Below are 18,400 nucleotides of genomic sequence, written 5' to 3' on the forward strand. Positions count from 1 at the left end.
CTTCATAACTTGAACTTTATAATGGTCACACAAATTATTAGGGCTTCATGACTTGAACTTTATAATAGTCACGCAAATTATTAGGGCTTCATGACTTGAACTTTATAATGGTCACACAAATTATTAGGGCTTCATGACTTGAACTTTATAATGGTCACACAAATTATTAGGGCTTCATGACTTGAACTTTATAATGGTCACACAAATTATTAGGGCTTCATGACTTGAACTTTATAATGGTCACACAAATTATTAGGGCTTCATGACTTGAACTTTATAATGGTCACACATTATTAGGGCTTCATGACTTGAACTTTATAATGGTCACACAAATTATTAGGGCTTCATGACTTGAACTTTATAATGGTCACACCAATGTTTAAGTAGATTTCACTAAGGCTACTTAAGCTCAGTTAAATGTTTGAGTGCTAAATAAAAACTCTTTGAGTGCTAAATAAAAACTCTTTGAGTACTAAATAAAAACTCTTTGAGTACTAAATAAAAACTCTTTGTGTACTAAATAAAAACTCTTTGTGTACTAAATAAAAACTCTTTGTGTACTAAATAAAAACTCTTTTGTAATATTGTACCATTAACTCCAGTGTTCATTTCTGTTTTCAGTATATATTGAAACAGAATTATTATAGGTTGGCAACCAAAAATTGAAATGGCCACTACATACCCTATGGCTACATCGAAAACTTCATATATTTACACAATTGTTATACCTTAACTGAAATTTGAGTGCTACATTTCTACATTTTGTGTGTTTATTTCTTTAACGAATGTTACCTATCCTAAAGTATATGGGAGATCACCCATCCAAAGCCAGACGAGTGGCAAATGAGCTGACAGATCAAATATTTGAAGCACCATTGAGGACAGTAAGTTTCTTTTTTCCCAGTAGAGAAACATTTTTACTCCCATTGCCCTTCATATAACCACTAAGATTGGCAAATATAGTCCTTAGAATCAATATTTTTAATGTAGAGATATTCTGCTGAATTGATGTAGACATCACATCTGATTTAAGAGAGACATTTTATTGGGTGAAAGTCCTCAGAAGTTAGTTTACACAGGGTGAAAGTCCTCAGAAGTTGATTTACACAGGGTTAATTTACACATAATAGTTTTAAAGACGTTTGTCAAAGACAAGATAGATATTACATATTTTAAAGACAGCTGTCAGGATTATTGTCAACTTTTGATATTTGTAAATCAAATTACAGAGTTAAGGTAGACATTACACATTATAAGGACAATTGTCAGAGATAAGTGGACAGTACATATTATAAAGACAGATGTCAGTGATATTGTAGACTTTACACATTGCAAAGAGAATTTACAGAATTATGGTAGATATTACACATTTTAAACTCCATTGAGGGGCCCTGAGTGGCCGAGTGGTCTAAAACGCTCCCTGGTACAGATCACTGCCATCTCACCTCTGTCTGCATGGGTTCGAATCTTGGATTCAGCTAATGTGGATATGTGAGAAATCTTGCCAGTAGTATCTTGTGGGTCGGTGGTTCTTTCCGGGGTTTTCCCCGAGTTCTTCCTCCACCATTAATACTGGCCGCCATGTATAGCCTATCGTGTGCTGAAAAATGGCATTAAACCCTACAACAACAACAACAACAAACTCCATTGACATGGTTGTGGTGGACATTACACATTTTAAAGACAGTTGATAGATTTATGGTAGACATTAGACATTGTAAGGACAATTGACAGAATTAAGGTTCATATTAAGCATTGTAATGACAAGTGTCAGAGCTAAGGTAGACATTTCAAAAGTTAAGGGTTATATTACACATTGTAAAGACAATTGACAGCATTATGGTAGACATTACACATTCTAAAGACAATTGACAGCATTATGGTAGACATTACACATTGTAAAGACAATTGACAGCATTGTCTAGACATTACTCATTGTAAAGGCAATTGACAGCATTATGGTAGACATTACACATTGTAAAGACAATTGACAGCATTGTGGTAGACATTACACATTGTAAAGACAAGTGACAGCATTATGATAGACATTACACATTGTAAAGACATTTGACAGCATTATGGTAGACATTACACATTGTAAAGACATTTGACAGCATTATGGTAGACGTTACACATTGTAAAGACAATTGACAGCATTATGGTAGACATTACACATTGTAAAGACAATTGACACCATTATGGAAGACATTAGACATTGTAAAGACAATTGACAGCATTGTGGAAGACATTACACATTGTAAAGAAAATTGACAGCATTATGGTAGAGAGTCATATATTGCTTAATATTCATCAGAGGTATTTTAAATATTGCAAAGGCAAACCTCAGAGGCAGTATTATCTGCTCTGAAACTTAAAAAGGGTGTTTTTCGCAAGAGAGCATTTAATATGTATCTTCCACCATAGTGAAGAGTTTCTGCTAACAATATTTGTTTGTTTCCCCAGTTTTATCAATAACCAGAGATAGGTATCCACCAGGTGTTGTTATTATCATAGGTTAAGAATTTGGTTAAATTGTTTTGTCAAAAGTCGATTAGGAGGTATAGCTATGATATGTCAGAGTCCCTAATCTTAGGAGGTATAGCAATGATATGTCAAAAGTCCCTAATCTTGGGAGGTATAGCTATGATATCTCAAAAGTCCTTAATCTTGGGTGGTATAGCTATGATATGTGGACTGTAGAATTAAGAAGATTTGTTCATTTCCCAACCCTTTTACATTTTCAGTTAATTTCAAGTTTATCTGAAAATCTTTATTCAGTTTTTGATTCAACTTTTTTTGTATGATTATAAGTCCAAAACCATGTAAGGGTTAACAGTAATGTTTTGACTTTAAAATCAGGAAGACATGCTCTCAGGCTGTGTAAATACCAATTAAAAATAAAAACATATCTATATCAGACAGGAAATAAGGTGAAAATATAATTGTATTGCAATTTTCTTCCATTGTGCAATAATGTGGAGTTGTATAATTACTGTACTTTTACAGGAAATGCTGAAAGATGAGGTTTACTGCCAGATCATTAAGCAACTGACTGATAATAAGAATAGGTGAGTATGTCACACAGTCTTATTATGTATATTGATTCAGGTGAGTATGTCACACAGTCTTATGTATATTGATTCAGGTGAGTATGTCACACAGTCTTATTATGTATATTGATTCAGGTGAGTATGTCACACAGTCTTACTATGTATATTGATTCAGGTGAGTATGTCACACAGTCTTACTATGTATATTGATTCAGGTGAGTATGTCACACAGTCTTATGTATATTGATTCAGGTGAGTATGTCACACAGTCTTATTATGTATATTGATTCAGGTATGTCACACAGTCTTATTATCTATATTGATTCATGTGAGTATGTCACACAGTCTTATTATCTATATTGATTCAGGTGAGTATGTCACACAGTCTTATATATATTGATTCAGGTGAGTATGTCACACAGTCTTATTATCTATATTGATTCAGGTGAGTATGTCACACAGTCTTATATATATTGATTCAGGTATGTCACACAGTCTTATTATCTATATTGATTCAGGTGAGTATGTCACACAGTCTTATTAAGTATATTGATTCAGGTGAGTATGTCACACAGTCTTAGATATATTGATTCAGGTGTTTATATCTCATATAGTCTTACTTATATTGCAATATTGATAGAGATGAAAATATATATCATGATTCAGGTGAGTAAATCTCACACTGTCTCACATATATTGATTCAGGTGAGAATATGTTACACATTATATATATTGATTCAGACATTTATGTAACTGACCTGTCATTAGACGCTTGAATATTATATTATGATAAACAAGGAATACATTTGGGTGAATTAGACTATGTTCAGCACTTTTGGTTAACAACGTCATGTATGGAGAAGGTTCAGTTTCCATATTGCAATATGCTTTGTTTAAAACTTTTGGAGGTTCTTGAAAAAAAGACCTTATAGGGCTGCACAAATCATGGATGATTTACCTCAGCAAATCTGGTCATACAAAGTCTGATGTTTTAAATCTTTGTTCTTCCTCTTTGTATGCTTGAATAGATTTGGGTGATTTCATGTTCTGTTCTTCCTCCATACAAACCTGAAAGGAGTTGGGTGTTTTCAAGTTCTATTCTTCCTTCATACACACCTGAAAGGAGTCAGATGTTTTCAAGTTCTAGTCTTCCTTCATACACACCAGAATGGAGTTGAGTGGTTTTAAGTTCTATTCTTCCTCCATTCACACCTGTAAGTAGTCAGGTGTTTTCAAGTTCTATTCTTCCTCAATACACACCTGAAAGGAGTCAGGTGTTTTCATGTTCTATTCTTTCTTCATACACACCTGAAAGGAGTCAGGTGTTTTCAAGTTCTATTCTTCCTTCATACACACCAGAATGGAGTTGAGTGGTTTTAAGTTCTATTTTTCCTCCATTCACACCTGAAAGGAGTCAGGTGTTTTCAAGTTATTTTCTTCCTCCATACACACCTGAAAGGAGTCGGGTGTTTTCAAGTTCTATTCTTCCTTCATAGAATGGAGTTGAGTGGTTTTAAATTCTGTTCTTCATATCGAAACTTTTCCTTACCAAGAGAATTTTAAGAAAATAAACAGACATGGCCTGATTTAAAACTGAATAATTTCCAATATGAATTCTACCCATTATATCTTATAGATTGCCTTGGTTGCCTCCATCTTAGTGTGTAGATTGACCCATTTGTCTCCATCTTGGTGTGTAGATTGACCCATTTGTCTCCATCTTGGTGTGTAGATTGACCCATTTGTCTCCATCTTGGTGTGTAGATTGACCCATTTGTCTCCATCTTAGTGTGTAGATTGACCCATTTGTCTCCATCTTGGTGTGTAGATTGACCCATTTGTCTTCATCTTAGTGTGTAGATTGACCCATTTGTCTCCATCTTGGTGTGTAGAATGCCTCAGTTGCCTCCATCTTAGTATGTAGACTGACCCATTCATCTCCTTCTTAGTGTGTAGATTGCCTCAGTTGCCTCCATCTTAGTGTGTAGATTGACCCATTCATCTCCTTCTCAGTGTGTAGATTGCCTCAGTTGTCTCCATCTTAGTGTGTAGACTGACCCATTCATCTCCTTCTTAGTGTGTAGATTGCCTCAGTTGTCTCCATCTTAGTGTGTAGACTAACCCATTCATCTCCTTCTTAGTGTGTAGATTGCCTCAGTTGCCTCCATCTTGGTGTGTAGACTGACCCATTCATCTCCTTCTTAGTGTGTAGATTGCCTCAGTTGCCTCCATCTTAGTGTGTAGATTGACCCATTTGTCTTCATCTTAGTGTATAGACTGATCCATTCGTCTCCTTCTTAGTGTGTAGATTGCCTCAGTTGCCTCCATCTTAGTGTGTAGACTGACCCATTCATCTCCTTCTTAGTGTGTAGATTGCCTCAGTTGCCTCCATCTTAGTGTATAGATTGACCCATTTGTCTTTATCTTAGTGTGTAGATTGACCCATTTGTCTTTATCTTAGTGTGTAGATTGACCCATTTGTCTCCATCTTGGTGTGTAGGTGTGTAGATTGACCCATTTGTCTTTATCTTAGTGTGTAGATTGACCCATTTGTCTCCATCTTGGTGTGTAGATTGCCTCAGTTGTCTCCATCTTAGTGTGTAGACTGACCCATTCATCTCCTTCTTGGTGTGTAGATTGACCCATTTGTCTCCATCTTGGTGTGTAGATTGACCCATTTGTCTTTATCTTAGTGTGTAGATTGACCCATTTGTCTCCATCTTGGTGTGTAGATTGACCCATTTGTCTCCATCTTAGTGTGTAGATTGACCCATTTGTATCCATCTTAGTGTGTAGATTGACCCATTTGTCTCCATCTTGGTGTGTAGATTGACCCATTTGTCTCCATCTTAGTGTGTAGATTGACCCATTTGTCTTTATCTTAGTGTGTAGATTGACCCATTTGTCTCCATCTTGGTGTGTAGATTGACCCATTTGTCTCCATCTTAGTGTGTAGATTGACCCATTTGTCTCCATCTTAGTGTGTAGATTGACCCATTTGTCTTTATCTTAGTGTGTAGATTGACCCATTTGTCGCCATCTAGAGTGTATAGATTGACCCATTTGTTTCCAACTCAGTGACCACTCCAGTGTCCTAGTGGTTAGAGCATCTGCCTCGGATGTGGGAAGTTGTGGGCTTGATCCCTGGCCAAGTCATACCAAAGACTCACAAAAATGGTATTAGCAACTGCCTTGCTTGGCACTCAGCATTATGAAGTTAGTGTTAGGACGGGTCAGCCTGGTGTCAGGATAATGTGACTGGGTTGGACATCATGCTACATGTCTGCGGCATGATGTCCCAGTGCTAGACATCACTATAAACTGCCACACTGCAGACATCATAGCGATATGACTGAAAAATTGTTAAAGCTACATTAAAAATCCAAATTACTCACACACACACACTCCAACTTAATGTATAGATTGACCCACTTGTCTCCATCTTAGTGTATAGATTTGACCCAGTTTCTTCCTCTTAGTGTACAGATTGACCCCATTGCCTCCATCTGTCATGGATTCCTGTTATATGGCAGGTATTGTCATGGATTCCTGTTGCAATGCAGGTATTGTCTTGGATTCCTGTTATGCGGCAGGTATTGTCATGGATTCCTGTTGCAGTGCAGGTATTGTCTTGGATTCCTGTTATGCGGCAGGTATTGTCATGGATTCTGTTTCATTATTAAATAGTAAAATATATGTATCATGTATTTTGTTTCTTGCGATAAAGCAGTATACTCCTTGGCTATGTACATTGTTGAAATCAGGAAGTTCTGTATATACTTTCAGGGGGAGTGAGGAGAGAGGCTGGGAATTGATGTGGTTGTGTACAGGATGTTTTGCGCCCAGCACCAATCTTTTGAAGGAGGTTACATTATTCTTAAGGTCTAGAACTGCAAAGAGTGCAGTTATTGCAGACTGTGTTCACAGACTTCAAAAGACACTCAAGTATGTATATGAATTACTGGAAGAAATGTTTTTCAAACCACACATGAATAAATAAATTCCTTTTTTTTATAGTAAGTACAAGGTTAGTTAACAGTTAAAAGTCCTGCTGATGTATTGTGTATGGTTATATCATTACATTCAGATGTCTGTAAAATAATTCTCTAAATTCATGAAAACCTGTTTTAAAAAAGATGCACTTTGTCAACCAATCAAATCTGTTCATAATTATCGTTGACTCATAATGTTAAGTTTAAAAAATGACAGTGACTTTTATCCCCTGACTGTGACTTTTATCCCCTTGCATCTTTTAGAAAAGTTGAGTCCTGCATATCTGTCAGTCACACCATTTGTAATGTAGTGTATCTCCCACACCATTAGTAATGTAGTGTATCTCCCACACCATTAGCAATGTAGTTCCAAAATCAATAGTAATGTAGTGCATCTCCCACACCATTAGTAATTTAGTGTATCTCCCACACCATTAGTAATCTAGTGCATCTCCCACACCATTATTAATTTAGTGTAACTCACACACCATTAATAATGTAGTATATCCCACACCATTAGTAATGTAGTGCATCTCCTACACAATTAGTAATGTAGTGTATCTCCCACACTATTAGTAATTTAGTGTATCTCCCACACTGTCAGCAATGTAGTGTATCTCCCACACCATTAGTAATTTAGTGTATCTTCCACACCATTAGTAATTTAGTGTATCTTCCACACCATTAGTAATATAGTGTATCTCCCACACCATTAGTAATGTAGTGTATCTCCCACACCATTAGCAGTGTAGTGTATCTCCCACACTATTAGTAATTTAGTGTATCTCCCACACTGTCAGCAATGTAGTGTATCTCCCACACCATTAGTAATTTAGTGTATCTTCCACACCATTAGTAATGTAGTGCATCTCCCACACAATTAGTAATGTAGTGCATGTCTCACACCATTAGCAATGTAGTGTATCTCCCACACTATTAGTAATTTAGTGTATCTCCCACACTGTCAGCAATGTAGTGTATCTCCCACACCATTAGTAATTTAGTGTATCTTCCACACCATTAGTAATTTAGTGTATCTTCCACACCATTAGTAATTTAGTGTATCTTCCACACCATTAGTAATGTAGTGCATCTCCCACACAATTAGTAATGTAGTGCATGTCTCACACCATTAGCAATGCAGTGTATCTCCCACACCATTAGCAATGTAGTGTATCTCCCACACCATTAGTAATTTAGTGTATCTTCCACACCATTAGTAATTTAGTGTATCTTCCACACCATTAGTAATATAGTGTATCTCCCACACCATTAGTAATGTAGTGTATCTCCCACACCATTAGCAGTGTAGTGTATCTCCCACACTATTAGTAATTTAGTGTATCTCCCACACTGTCAGCAATGTAGTGTATCTCCCACACCATTAGTAATTTAGTGTATCTTCCACACCATTAGTAATGTAGTGCATCTCCCACACAATTAGTAATGTAGTGCATGTCTCACACCATTAGCAATGTAGTGTATCTCCCACACTATTAGTAATTTAGTGTATCTCCCACACTGTCAGCAATGTAGTGTATCTCCCACACCATTAGTAATTTAGTGTATCTTCCACACCATTAGTAATTTAGTGTATCTTCCACACCATTAGTAATTTAGTGTATCTTCCACACCATTAGTAATGTAGTGCATCTCCCACACAATTAGTAATGTAGTGCATGTCTCACACCATTAGCAATGCAGTGTATCTCCCACACCATTAGCAATGTAGTGTATCTCCCACACCATTAGTAATTTAGTGTATCTTCCACACCTTTAGTAATTTAGTGTATCTTCCACACCATTAGTAATGTAGTGCATCTCCCACACAATTAGTAATGTAGTGTATCTCCCACACCATTAGTAATGTAGTGTATCTCCCACAACATTAAAGACACAGACTTGAAACTTTGGAATGTGATTGGTCAATACATATGCATTGGTTTCAAATGGATGGTTATTTTATTTTAGAAAATCTAAATATTTGAAGTATTGTAGGTGGAAATCTAAAAGTTTGGTTTGTGTCATCTTCAGGGCCAGGTCTATGATATATTCGTTGGTTTGTGTCATCTTCAGGGCCAGGGCTATCATATATTCATTGGTTTATGTCATCATCAAGGCCAGGGCTATCATATATTCATTGGGAATTTTGGTTACACTCACTGGTCTTGACCACGAATGGTCCCTGTTATGATTTCCTTTAGTCACAACTTGGAAACTGTCGAGCTCCCCAGTCAATAACAATATATAATGTCTGAAAAACAAGAGACACATGCTCTGAGTCTTGGAAACTGTCAAGCTCCACTCCCTCTAACCATATACTTATTGAAGGACAAGAAAGAAATCCGACAGTTCAAGTACATATTCTGAGCAAGGAGACTTGCTCTTGGGTCGTCACATGAAACTGTTGAATTCCCCAGCTTGGGTCATCACATGGAAATTGTTGAATACCAGATGATACCAGTATATAGGTTTGAAGGGCCGAAGGAAACAAAATTATACTTATGTCCAGCACAGACCCTAGGTTGTTCCCCTCTGGTTGGGAACTTGACCCTGGATCATAACTGGGAAATTTTTAAGATCTTCATCCTAGAACCCCATGTACATTTGATATATAATTACAGAATTGAAAAATTTGTCCGGGCTCAGCCAATGTGGGTATGTGAGAAAGTTTGCCGGTAGCTTCTCGTGGGTCGGTAGTTCATTCTGGGGTTTTCCTGGGTTGTTCCTCCACCATTAATACTGGCCACCATGTATAGCCTATCTTGTGCTGAAAAATGGTGTTAAACCCTATAAAAAGAAAAGAAAGAAAAGAAAAATTTGTCCATGCATCAGGCCATACCCATAGTTATAGATCGGTAAGGATGGTGATATGCAGTGTCATGTAATTTACCTTATTCTAGTTTTTTCTTGTATTTCACTGGATTACACTGAATTTGATGTTTACACACTTGCATCTTTCATTGTTCTCATTTGAATGTCAGAGGTGGACATAACTGTATGTGTTTGGAGAGTAACTTGTTTTGTTGTTGTTATGGGGTTTAACACCATTTCTCAGGACAAAATATGCTTCACATGGTGGCCAGTATAACTTGTGAAAGAAGAACCCGAGAAAACCCCAGTAAGAACCACTGGCTCGTGAACCTGCAGGCAGCTTTCTCACATACCCATATTGGCCAAGTCTGTAACTCTAGCACACGCAGAAGGTGTCGTGGCTGTGATCCAAAAAGGTGTGGCATTTTAGACCAGTCTGCTGTCTGTAACATAAAATCTGTTAACCCTTTACCTCATAGAGCATAGTGACAAAGTGCAGCTCGCTATACATAGAACACAGGTTACCTAGTTGACCGCATATGCATAGCTTGCCTGTGAACTATTAAGCAATGTAGTGTATGTTACGTTTAACAGCAATTTTAACCATTTTACATTTTTGGTACACATCTATTGCATGTGGAACAATTTAAGAGTAAAGTCCGATTGTTATAGCTGTGTAATTATTTATCACGGAAGAATTTGTTATGTGCTTTAAAATCTGGAGAGAATTTGTTCACCGTCATGTCAGTGAGGCCGTGTGACCAACCGTAGAGCTGCCATTTCTCATACTCGAAATTTACAAGTTTTTCATCTGTGTCTACATCACTAAGTCATCTAAATTTGATAATTTATAAAAACTAATTGCAGCCTATATCAATATCAGAGCCTTTAAATAGGTTATTGAATCTTTCATAGTTGTGATTCTAATCATGAAAACTTCGTAAGTACTGAATGAAATCCGCGACCGCCATTTTGGAGAGTGGAGATTACGACCCATTTACTTTAAATAGCAGATATCGACCAGTACATAAACAGTGACCACGTGATCTGACGTAATTGTCATTCACAGAAATGAATGTAGTATCTAATAAGGGGTTTTCCCCGAAGGTGGCGCTACGAAAACCGGCTTAAAATGGCTGATGTTTACAGCAGACGTCAAAAGGCGCTTCTATGGGACTTTTGTAGAAGTGTCAAAAGTCGCTTCGATGCGACTTTTGTAGAGGCGTCCAAAGACGGTTGTATGAGGTAATGGGTTAAATAAATTAATAGACGTAAAATTTTGTACAGATGTGCAATGCAACCAAAAGAGTGCAGGTCGAAATCCTAACATTAGACCAGCCCATGACAGCTTCCATCATTTGTCTTTATGCAAGGTACTGTACCCCTAATGACCTCAGTACCAAATAACTTACTTGTGTTGCTGTTTCAATGAATTTTCTGTGCATGGAGCTTCAGCAATTCAATGTTCCCTTGATAACTCATGCAAAAAGGGGACCATAAGAATTGACCACACTGTAAGCAAGGGCATGTGTTACTAAGGGACCTGTGGGTCGGTGGTTCTTTCCGGGGTTTTCCCGGGTTCTTCCTCCACCATTAATACTGGCCGCCATGTATAGCCTATCGTGTGCTGAAAAATGGCGTTAAACCCTACAACAACAACAACTAAGGGACCTATATACAACTAATAAAGGGATGGAAATCTATGGAGGGAGGCAAAAGTATGGAGGAGGCAAATTAAATTTGTTGAGTAATCATTTTGTAGTTGTGTTGAAATTAACTGTGAATAAATAATTTCTTTATGATGGTATAGTTGTTTTCCTTCGTAAATTACCTTTAATTTCAGGATACATGATATTAAACAGATTGTTAAAATCATTATCCCAAATGGTTTCCCAACTTTATGTACCATCAAACACATGTATTATGTGTTACATTGAATTGGATAAATTCCAGTTTTGTTTGTTTAAAATTAAACAAGATTTTTGTTTTCTAGAAAAGATCTACATTTTAATAAACAATAATTTCAGTACTGTTAATTTTGTTATTCATCTGTCACTAGATAGATTGATCAATAGAGAGATCTGTAACAAGATAGTGATCAATGGATAGATCTGTCATTAGATAGAGTAATCAATAGATAGATCTGTAACTAGATAGAGTGATCAATAGATATATCTGTCACTAGACAGTGATCAATAGATAGATCTGTCACTAGATAGATAGATAAATAGATAGATCTGTCACTAGATAGAGTGATCAATAGATAGATCTGTCACTAGAGTGATCAATAGATAGATTGATTTAGTTACAGTAGAATGTTAAAAGACTCACAAATATTAATCGTTACTAAACATTTTTTAAAAATTCTTTTTTTGAATGATGCAAATTAGAAAACAATAATATTTTGCAGTTTGTGACAAACTTGACAAACATCACTTCACATTTCATTGTATGATTCACAGAGTAAATCTTTCCCAACAACACATTTTGTTTATTGTTATGTTGGTGCTGGAATATCTAATGCCATTCATGGCAGAGTCATCCATTCTTTTTCCCATTTTCTCTGCCTTATCCATGAGAATTGTTCTAGAGGTAGGAATGCATTTCTGTGTCAACCAGGTGTACACATGATCTAATTCGATATCGTGCCCATTGTTTCTGAATCCATCATTGGAATCAATATCATGCAAGTAATTTTGATATTTCAACTCATCTTGAGTGTTGACTTGACTTTTTTGAGTTGACTGCAAACCTTGGATCTAACCATTATTAACCCTATCTATGATACAAAGCTTGCCATTCATTGTGTACGCCTTTTGCATGATCCGTTTACTCTCCATGATGAAAACTATTTACAAATCAGTCGGATACATTACTTATTAATGATGTTAAGTACATAATATTTGACACCATGTTCAATTGATCAAATGAGATGGTTTTATAGTGACCACAAGAGTCTATTCAGGTAGGATTTGCATGTCTTTGAACTAGTCTATTGTGCCAATTTTACTTTATTTGATACAAAAAAAGTATTTAAGGTCAGAAAACAACACAGGTCACTTTGGATCAGTTTTTACCATGTAGCATACACTTCCCCAACTTGTAGATCAAAACACAGCTGGTGCTTAATTAGGTTCTCATAGAAGTGCTTGCAGATAATGATGTGACAGATATGTCAAGGTTATGCTATTTACATTGAAACAGAATTCAAAAGATTAAAACAGGAATATCATATGACAAGATATTTAATTGGTGTTTATTTCTTTCAATGTTGCCACCTACTAGCATTTATTTGAATTTGTTATGGATCACTATTTTGCCATATATTATTATTAAAGTGTATCAAGAAAATATTTTTCCAATAAAATGTGACAAAGTATGTGATTTCTTATTAAAATTAGCAACTTTAATAAAGTTGGTTGATATTCTTCATGCAATGCCATTTTTGGTGATAGAATGAGCTATATATCAGAGTTTAATACAACAATTCTGATTGCAATTTTCTACACATTCAAACAAAAAGGACAATTTTCTATATTTTCATTTCTAAAAAGTCACATAGACACAATTTTATATGCAGTTTTGCAAGTTATCAGTGTGTGAGGGTTGGAAAGCATTGGTGTTGAGGATTAATAATTGATAAAAACACTTTATAAGCAGTTTTACAAGTTATCAGTGTGAGGGTTGGAAAGCATTGGTGTTAAGGATTATTAATGCATAAAACAGAAGTTATCAGTGTGTGAGGGTTGGAAAGCGTTGGTGTTTAGGATTAATAATTGATAAAACACTTTATAAGCAGTTTTGCAAGTTATCAGTGTGTGAGGGTTGGAAAGCGTTGGTGTTATGGATTAATAATTGATAAAACACTTTATAAGCAGTTTTGCAAGTTATCAGTGTGAGGGTTGGAAAGCATTGGTGTTAAGGATTAATAATTGATAAAACACTTTATAAGCAGTTTTGCAAGTTATCAGTGTGAGGGTTGGAAAGCATTGGTGTTATGGATTAATAATTGATAAAACACTTTGTAAGCAGTTTTGGGGGCCCCAAGTGGCCGAGTGGTTTAAAGTGCTCTCTGTTACGGATCACTGCCATCTCACCTCTGTCTGCATGGGTTCGAGTCTCGGATTCAGCCAGTGTGGGTATGTGAGAAAGCTTGCCAGTAGCTTCTCGAGGGTCGGTGGTTTTGTCCGGGGATTTCCCGGGTTCTTCCTTCACCATTAATACTGGCCGCCATGTATAGCCTATCATGTGCTGAAAAATGGCGTTAAACCCTACAACAACAACAACAACAACAACAATAAGCAGTTTTGCAAGTTATCAAAGTTTGAGGGTTGGAAAGCGTTGGTGTTATGGATTAATAATTGATAAAACACTTTATAAGCAGTTTTGCAAGTTATCAAAGTGTAAGGGTTGAAAAGCGTTGGTGTTTAGGATTAACAATTGATAAAACACTTTATAAGCAGTTTTGCAAGTTATCAGTGTGTGAGGGTTGGAAAGCGTTGGTGTTAAGGATTATTAATGCATAAAACAGAAGTTATCAGTGTGTGAGGGTTAGAAAGCATTGTTGTTATGGATTAATAATTGATAAAACACTTTATAAGCAGTTTTGCAAGTTATCAAAGTGTAAGGGTTGAAAAGCGTTGGTGTTTAGGATTAACAATTGATAAAACACTTTATAAGCAGTTTTGCAAGTTATCAGTGTGTGAGGGTTGGAAAGCATTTGTGTTATGGATTAATAATTGATAAAACACTTTATAAGCAGTTTTGGGAGTTATCAGTGCTTGAGGGTTGGAAAGCGTTTGTGTTTTGGGTTAATAATTAATAAAACACTTTACAAGCAGTTGTGCAAGTTATCAGTGTGTGAGGGTTGGAAAGCGTTGGTGTTAAGGATTAATAATTGATAAAACACTTTATAAGCAGTTTTGCAAGTTATCAGTGTGTGAGGGTTGGAAAGCGTTTGTGTTATGGATTAATAATTGATAAAACAGAAGATCCATTTGGACAGGCTGCTTTTGTGAATATTTCTTTCTTAAAATAACTTTCCGTTAATTTCAATATGACAAAACATTTTGGTACCAAGGAATTGGTCACATGACCATGTTTGTTAGATAGGCTTAGGAGGAGGATTTCTGCTGCTGGAGCTTCATACGGAGTGAGACATATTACGCATGCAATATCATACATTATTCATTTATGATCTATCCTGCTTTAAATTACAAAATGGTCAAATTTTAGTTCCCTTAAAAATCCAATTCAAAATACACCTTGGCAGCTTAAGAAATAACTATATTTAAACATTCCAGGAGTGTATCTAGGCAAGCTCTGTTTTGACAGCTTCTGTAATAACCATTAAAATTCCATAGCAAAAAGTTCTTAAAGACAGATTTTCACGTCTCAAAAATACACAGGTAACATTTTTTATCAAAGTATTGGAGATCATATTTATTATTTAATAATCTACAAACAAATTTGGTTATCATGGGTAGATTAGGAAAGCCATGTCATCTTTCGATGTGAATTTTAGGCTTATTAAATTGAACAGAAGCTAATTGAGATTTCAAATCAAACAGAAAATAAAGCAAAGTTAATGTTTTGAAAATGTATGCAGTAGAACCCATTTAGATTTTTAACATCTGATATTTGTGTAACCGCCTTTAAGAGGAAAGGGGAGATAAGTTTGTAAGGATTTTTTTTACCTATATCCATATGTTACACAGTTTTGCGAGAAGTAGTGGATTTATCTTCCTAATATCAGTGTGTGATGACATAAGTATTCACAGAGAAACAAAAATTGCTACAGATATAGTTTTCTCTTGGTTCTGCTGGATTTGCAAAATAAGTATGTTCCCTGTACTCATTAAGACCAGGTAAGTATTATCGAAGAAATGTATATTACTTTAAAAATTAATTTAAAATGGAATCATTTTACTTGAAGAGAGCTGTTATTTATGGAAAAGGAACTTCATTTGTAAGAAGAAAAAAAGCGTAGATGTATTTGAAAGATGATGTTATATTGTATGACAGTATGAAATAAATCTTAAATTATTCCAACACAGCAGTAAGAAGTAATCCATCTAAACATTGAATTTATATGCCCTTGTCTAGGTATGTTGCATTAACTTGACTTTAAGTATCATGTCACTTCAGAAATGGAACAAGGAAATACCCACCTCATCAGGTTGAAGTTGAGGCAGTTCAGCACAAAACCACACAGATTCTTCACAAAGTTTACTTCCCTGATGACACAGATGAGGTAAGTGGGAGATATTCACCAATCAGAAATCCTTATTAAACTAAATTTTATTTCAACTGAGGTTGAGGCTTTGTGGTGTGTAGTATGATTAAAATCACATCCACAATCTTTTCATTAAAGGTTTTCCAGCTTCCTTATTAGGATACCTTTTGCTTTTATCGGCATGTAACACACATTATTATACTGTAATAGGATAACTTTTGTCTCTGTTTAAAGAATTTGTAATTGTATTTTACTGTTTATTCTAATAGTATTGAGTATCACGTCTAATGTTTTCTGAATAAAACAGCATTTAGATGGGTAAGTGGGTAAAACTGCTGTAACAGCTCTTCATATTAAGAATTTTGGAATGAAACAGCAATGGGATGATTAGATGGGTTATGTGTACAACTGCAGTAACAGCACTCCATGTTAAGGCTTTCATGAAACCAAAATTGATGAACATTTTCAGCTGTGTTATATCTGAGAAAGGTAAAAATTCTGAGTTGTGCATGGAGATTAGTCTGTGCATGAAGATTAGTCTTTGCATGGAGATAAGTCTTTGTGTGCATGGAGATTAGTCTGTGCATGGAGATTAGACTATACATGGAGATAAGTCTGTGCATGGAGATTAGTCTGTTCATGGAGATTAGCTTTCTCAGATAACCTAAATTTGCACAGCTGACCATTATAAACAAGGGAAGTATGGATTTCACTGAATTCTAGTGTAATTACAAAATAGCTTTTGAAGGAATGAATTCATTGAAATAATGCAAACATTGTAATTTCAGGCCTTTGAAGTGGAATCAAGTACAAAGGCCAAAGATTTCTGTCAAAACATTGCCAACAAGCTGCGTTTGAAATCTGCTGAGGGATTCAGTCTCTTTGTCAAGATTGCAGATAAGGGTATTGAAACACATAATATATTGTCAAGATGTAATTAGATTTTGTGAAGAAACAATTATAAGTCATGTCAGTATTAAGTTGATATTAGCATGGTTCATACATTAACAATATCCTTGAATTTGAGGGGTTTATCTTTGAAAAGTCCTTGAATTCTTTGTGAACCTACTTGAGTTTTTGAATTTATCATAGAGAATACCAAATGTTTAAACTAAATAAAACATCTTCTTGTTAAATTCAGATTTGTTTTATATTATTTTTTCCATAAATAATAAAAAAACAATTGTGACAAAATTTTGTGGATCATTACACAGGTCTTTATGAGATGGAGTAATGTCCCTTTGCTGTAGTGCAATATTAATGCAGTAATGTGCCTTTGCTGTAGTGGCATATTAATGGAGTAATGTGCCTTTGCTGTAGTGCAGTATTAATACAGTAATGTCCCTTTGCTGTAGTGGCATATTAATGGAGTAATGTCCATTTGGTGTAGTTGTAGTCTAATTTTGCAGGAATATATGCAACCTATGTGATAGTGAATAATGACTCCTTCATGTAATGTTTCTTTCTTTAGAATGCATAATTTTGTCTTGTACAAAAAATTTGGTCATGATAAGGTAATGCGCATACCATAAATGCACTTATCTGCATGGAAGAATTCAGACTATTGTAAAGACAGGATTATTGATGTAAAAGTCAGTCATCCAGTAACAAATTTTGCATACATTTTATCAAGTAATAACCACCAATATTTGTGGGGTCACTAATTTACAATATTTTGCAGTTATAAGTGTCCCAGAGGGTGATTTCTTCTTCGACTTTGTACGTCATTTGACGGACTGGATTCGCAAAGCTCGTCCTTCACGTGATAATGCTCCACCACAGTTCACCTATCAAGTGTTTTTCATGAAGAAACTTTGGACAAATACAGTTCCAGGCAAAGATATCAATGCCGATCTTGTATTCCATTATCACCAGGTAGGACAATAAGTGGATGAAGGGAAAAATTTCCCCAAGCTGAGAAATAATAATAATAATAATAATAATAATAATAATAATAATAGTAATAATAATAATAATAATAATCACAATAATAATGACATTATTTAATGAAGAAGCTTATTTAGTGAACTGATGCATTTTCCATGAAGCCTTCTACAGTGATATTTGTGTGTGAGTATATATATATATATATATATATATATATATATATATATATATATATATATATATATATATATACATACAATGTACAATTGTATAATGTACACGTTTTTCAATATGAGGTGTCTTTAGACAACAAATGGTACAAAGATCTAGACAATTGATCTACAGTAAGAATATGTACAAGGCTTCAAGGATGAGTACATACAGAATTCATACAACTAGTAGTGAACATGTGTAAAACATAG

The 18,400-nt window shown here is 35.3% G+C and overlaps 1 protein-coding gene across 4 annotated transcripts in view; it reads left to right on the plus strand.

Moving 5' to 3' along the window:
• The window catches only part of LOC149800512 (myosin-VIIa-like), a 246,110-nt gene that overhangs the window by 212,092 nt on the left and 15,618 nt on the right, over nucleotides 1-18,400 (plus strand). For all 4 annotated transcript variants that reach the window (XM_089960143.1, XM_089960141.1, XM_089960144.1 and 1 more), the window contains 6 exons: nucleotides 793-884; nucleotides 3,007-3,068; nucleotides 6,837-6,995; nucleotides 16,004-16,109; nucleotides 16,880-16,994; nucleotides 17,773-17,966. In XM_089960143.1, the coding sequence (XP_089816269.1) occupies nucleotides 793-884; nucleotides 3,007-3,068; nucleotides 6,837-6,995; nucleotides 16,004-16,109; nucleotides 16,880-16,994; nucleotides 17,773-17,966 (728 nt within the window). The remainder of the gene's footprint in view (nucleotides 1-792; nucleotides 885-3,006; nucleotides 3,069-6,836; nucleotides 6,996-16,003; nucleotides 16,110-16,879; nucleotides 16,995-17,772; nucleotides 17,967-18,400) is intronic.

Source organism: Sinohyriopsis cumingii, chromosome 5, assembly GCF_028554795.1.
Source record: "Sinohyriopsis cumingii isolate HCF-2022 chromosome 5, ASM2855479v2, whole genome shotgun sequence".
Taxonomy (NCBI): Eukaryota; Metazoa; Mollusca; class Bivalvia; order Unionida; family Unionidae; genus Sinohyriopsis; species Sinohyriopsis cumingii.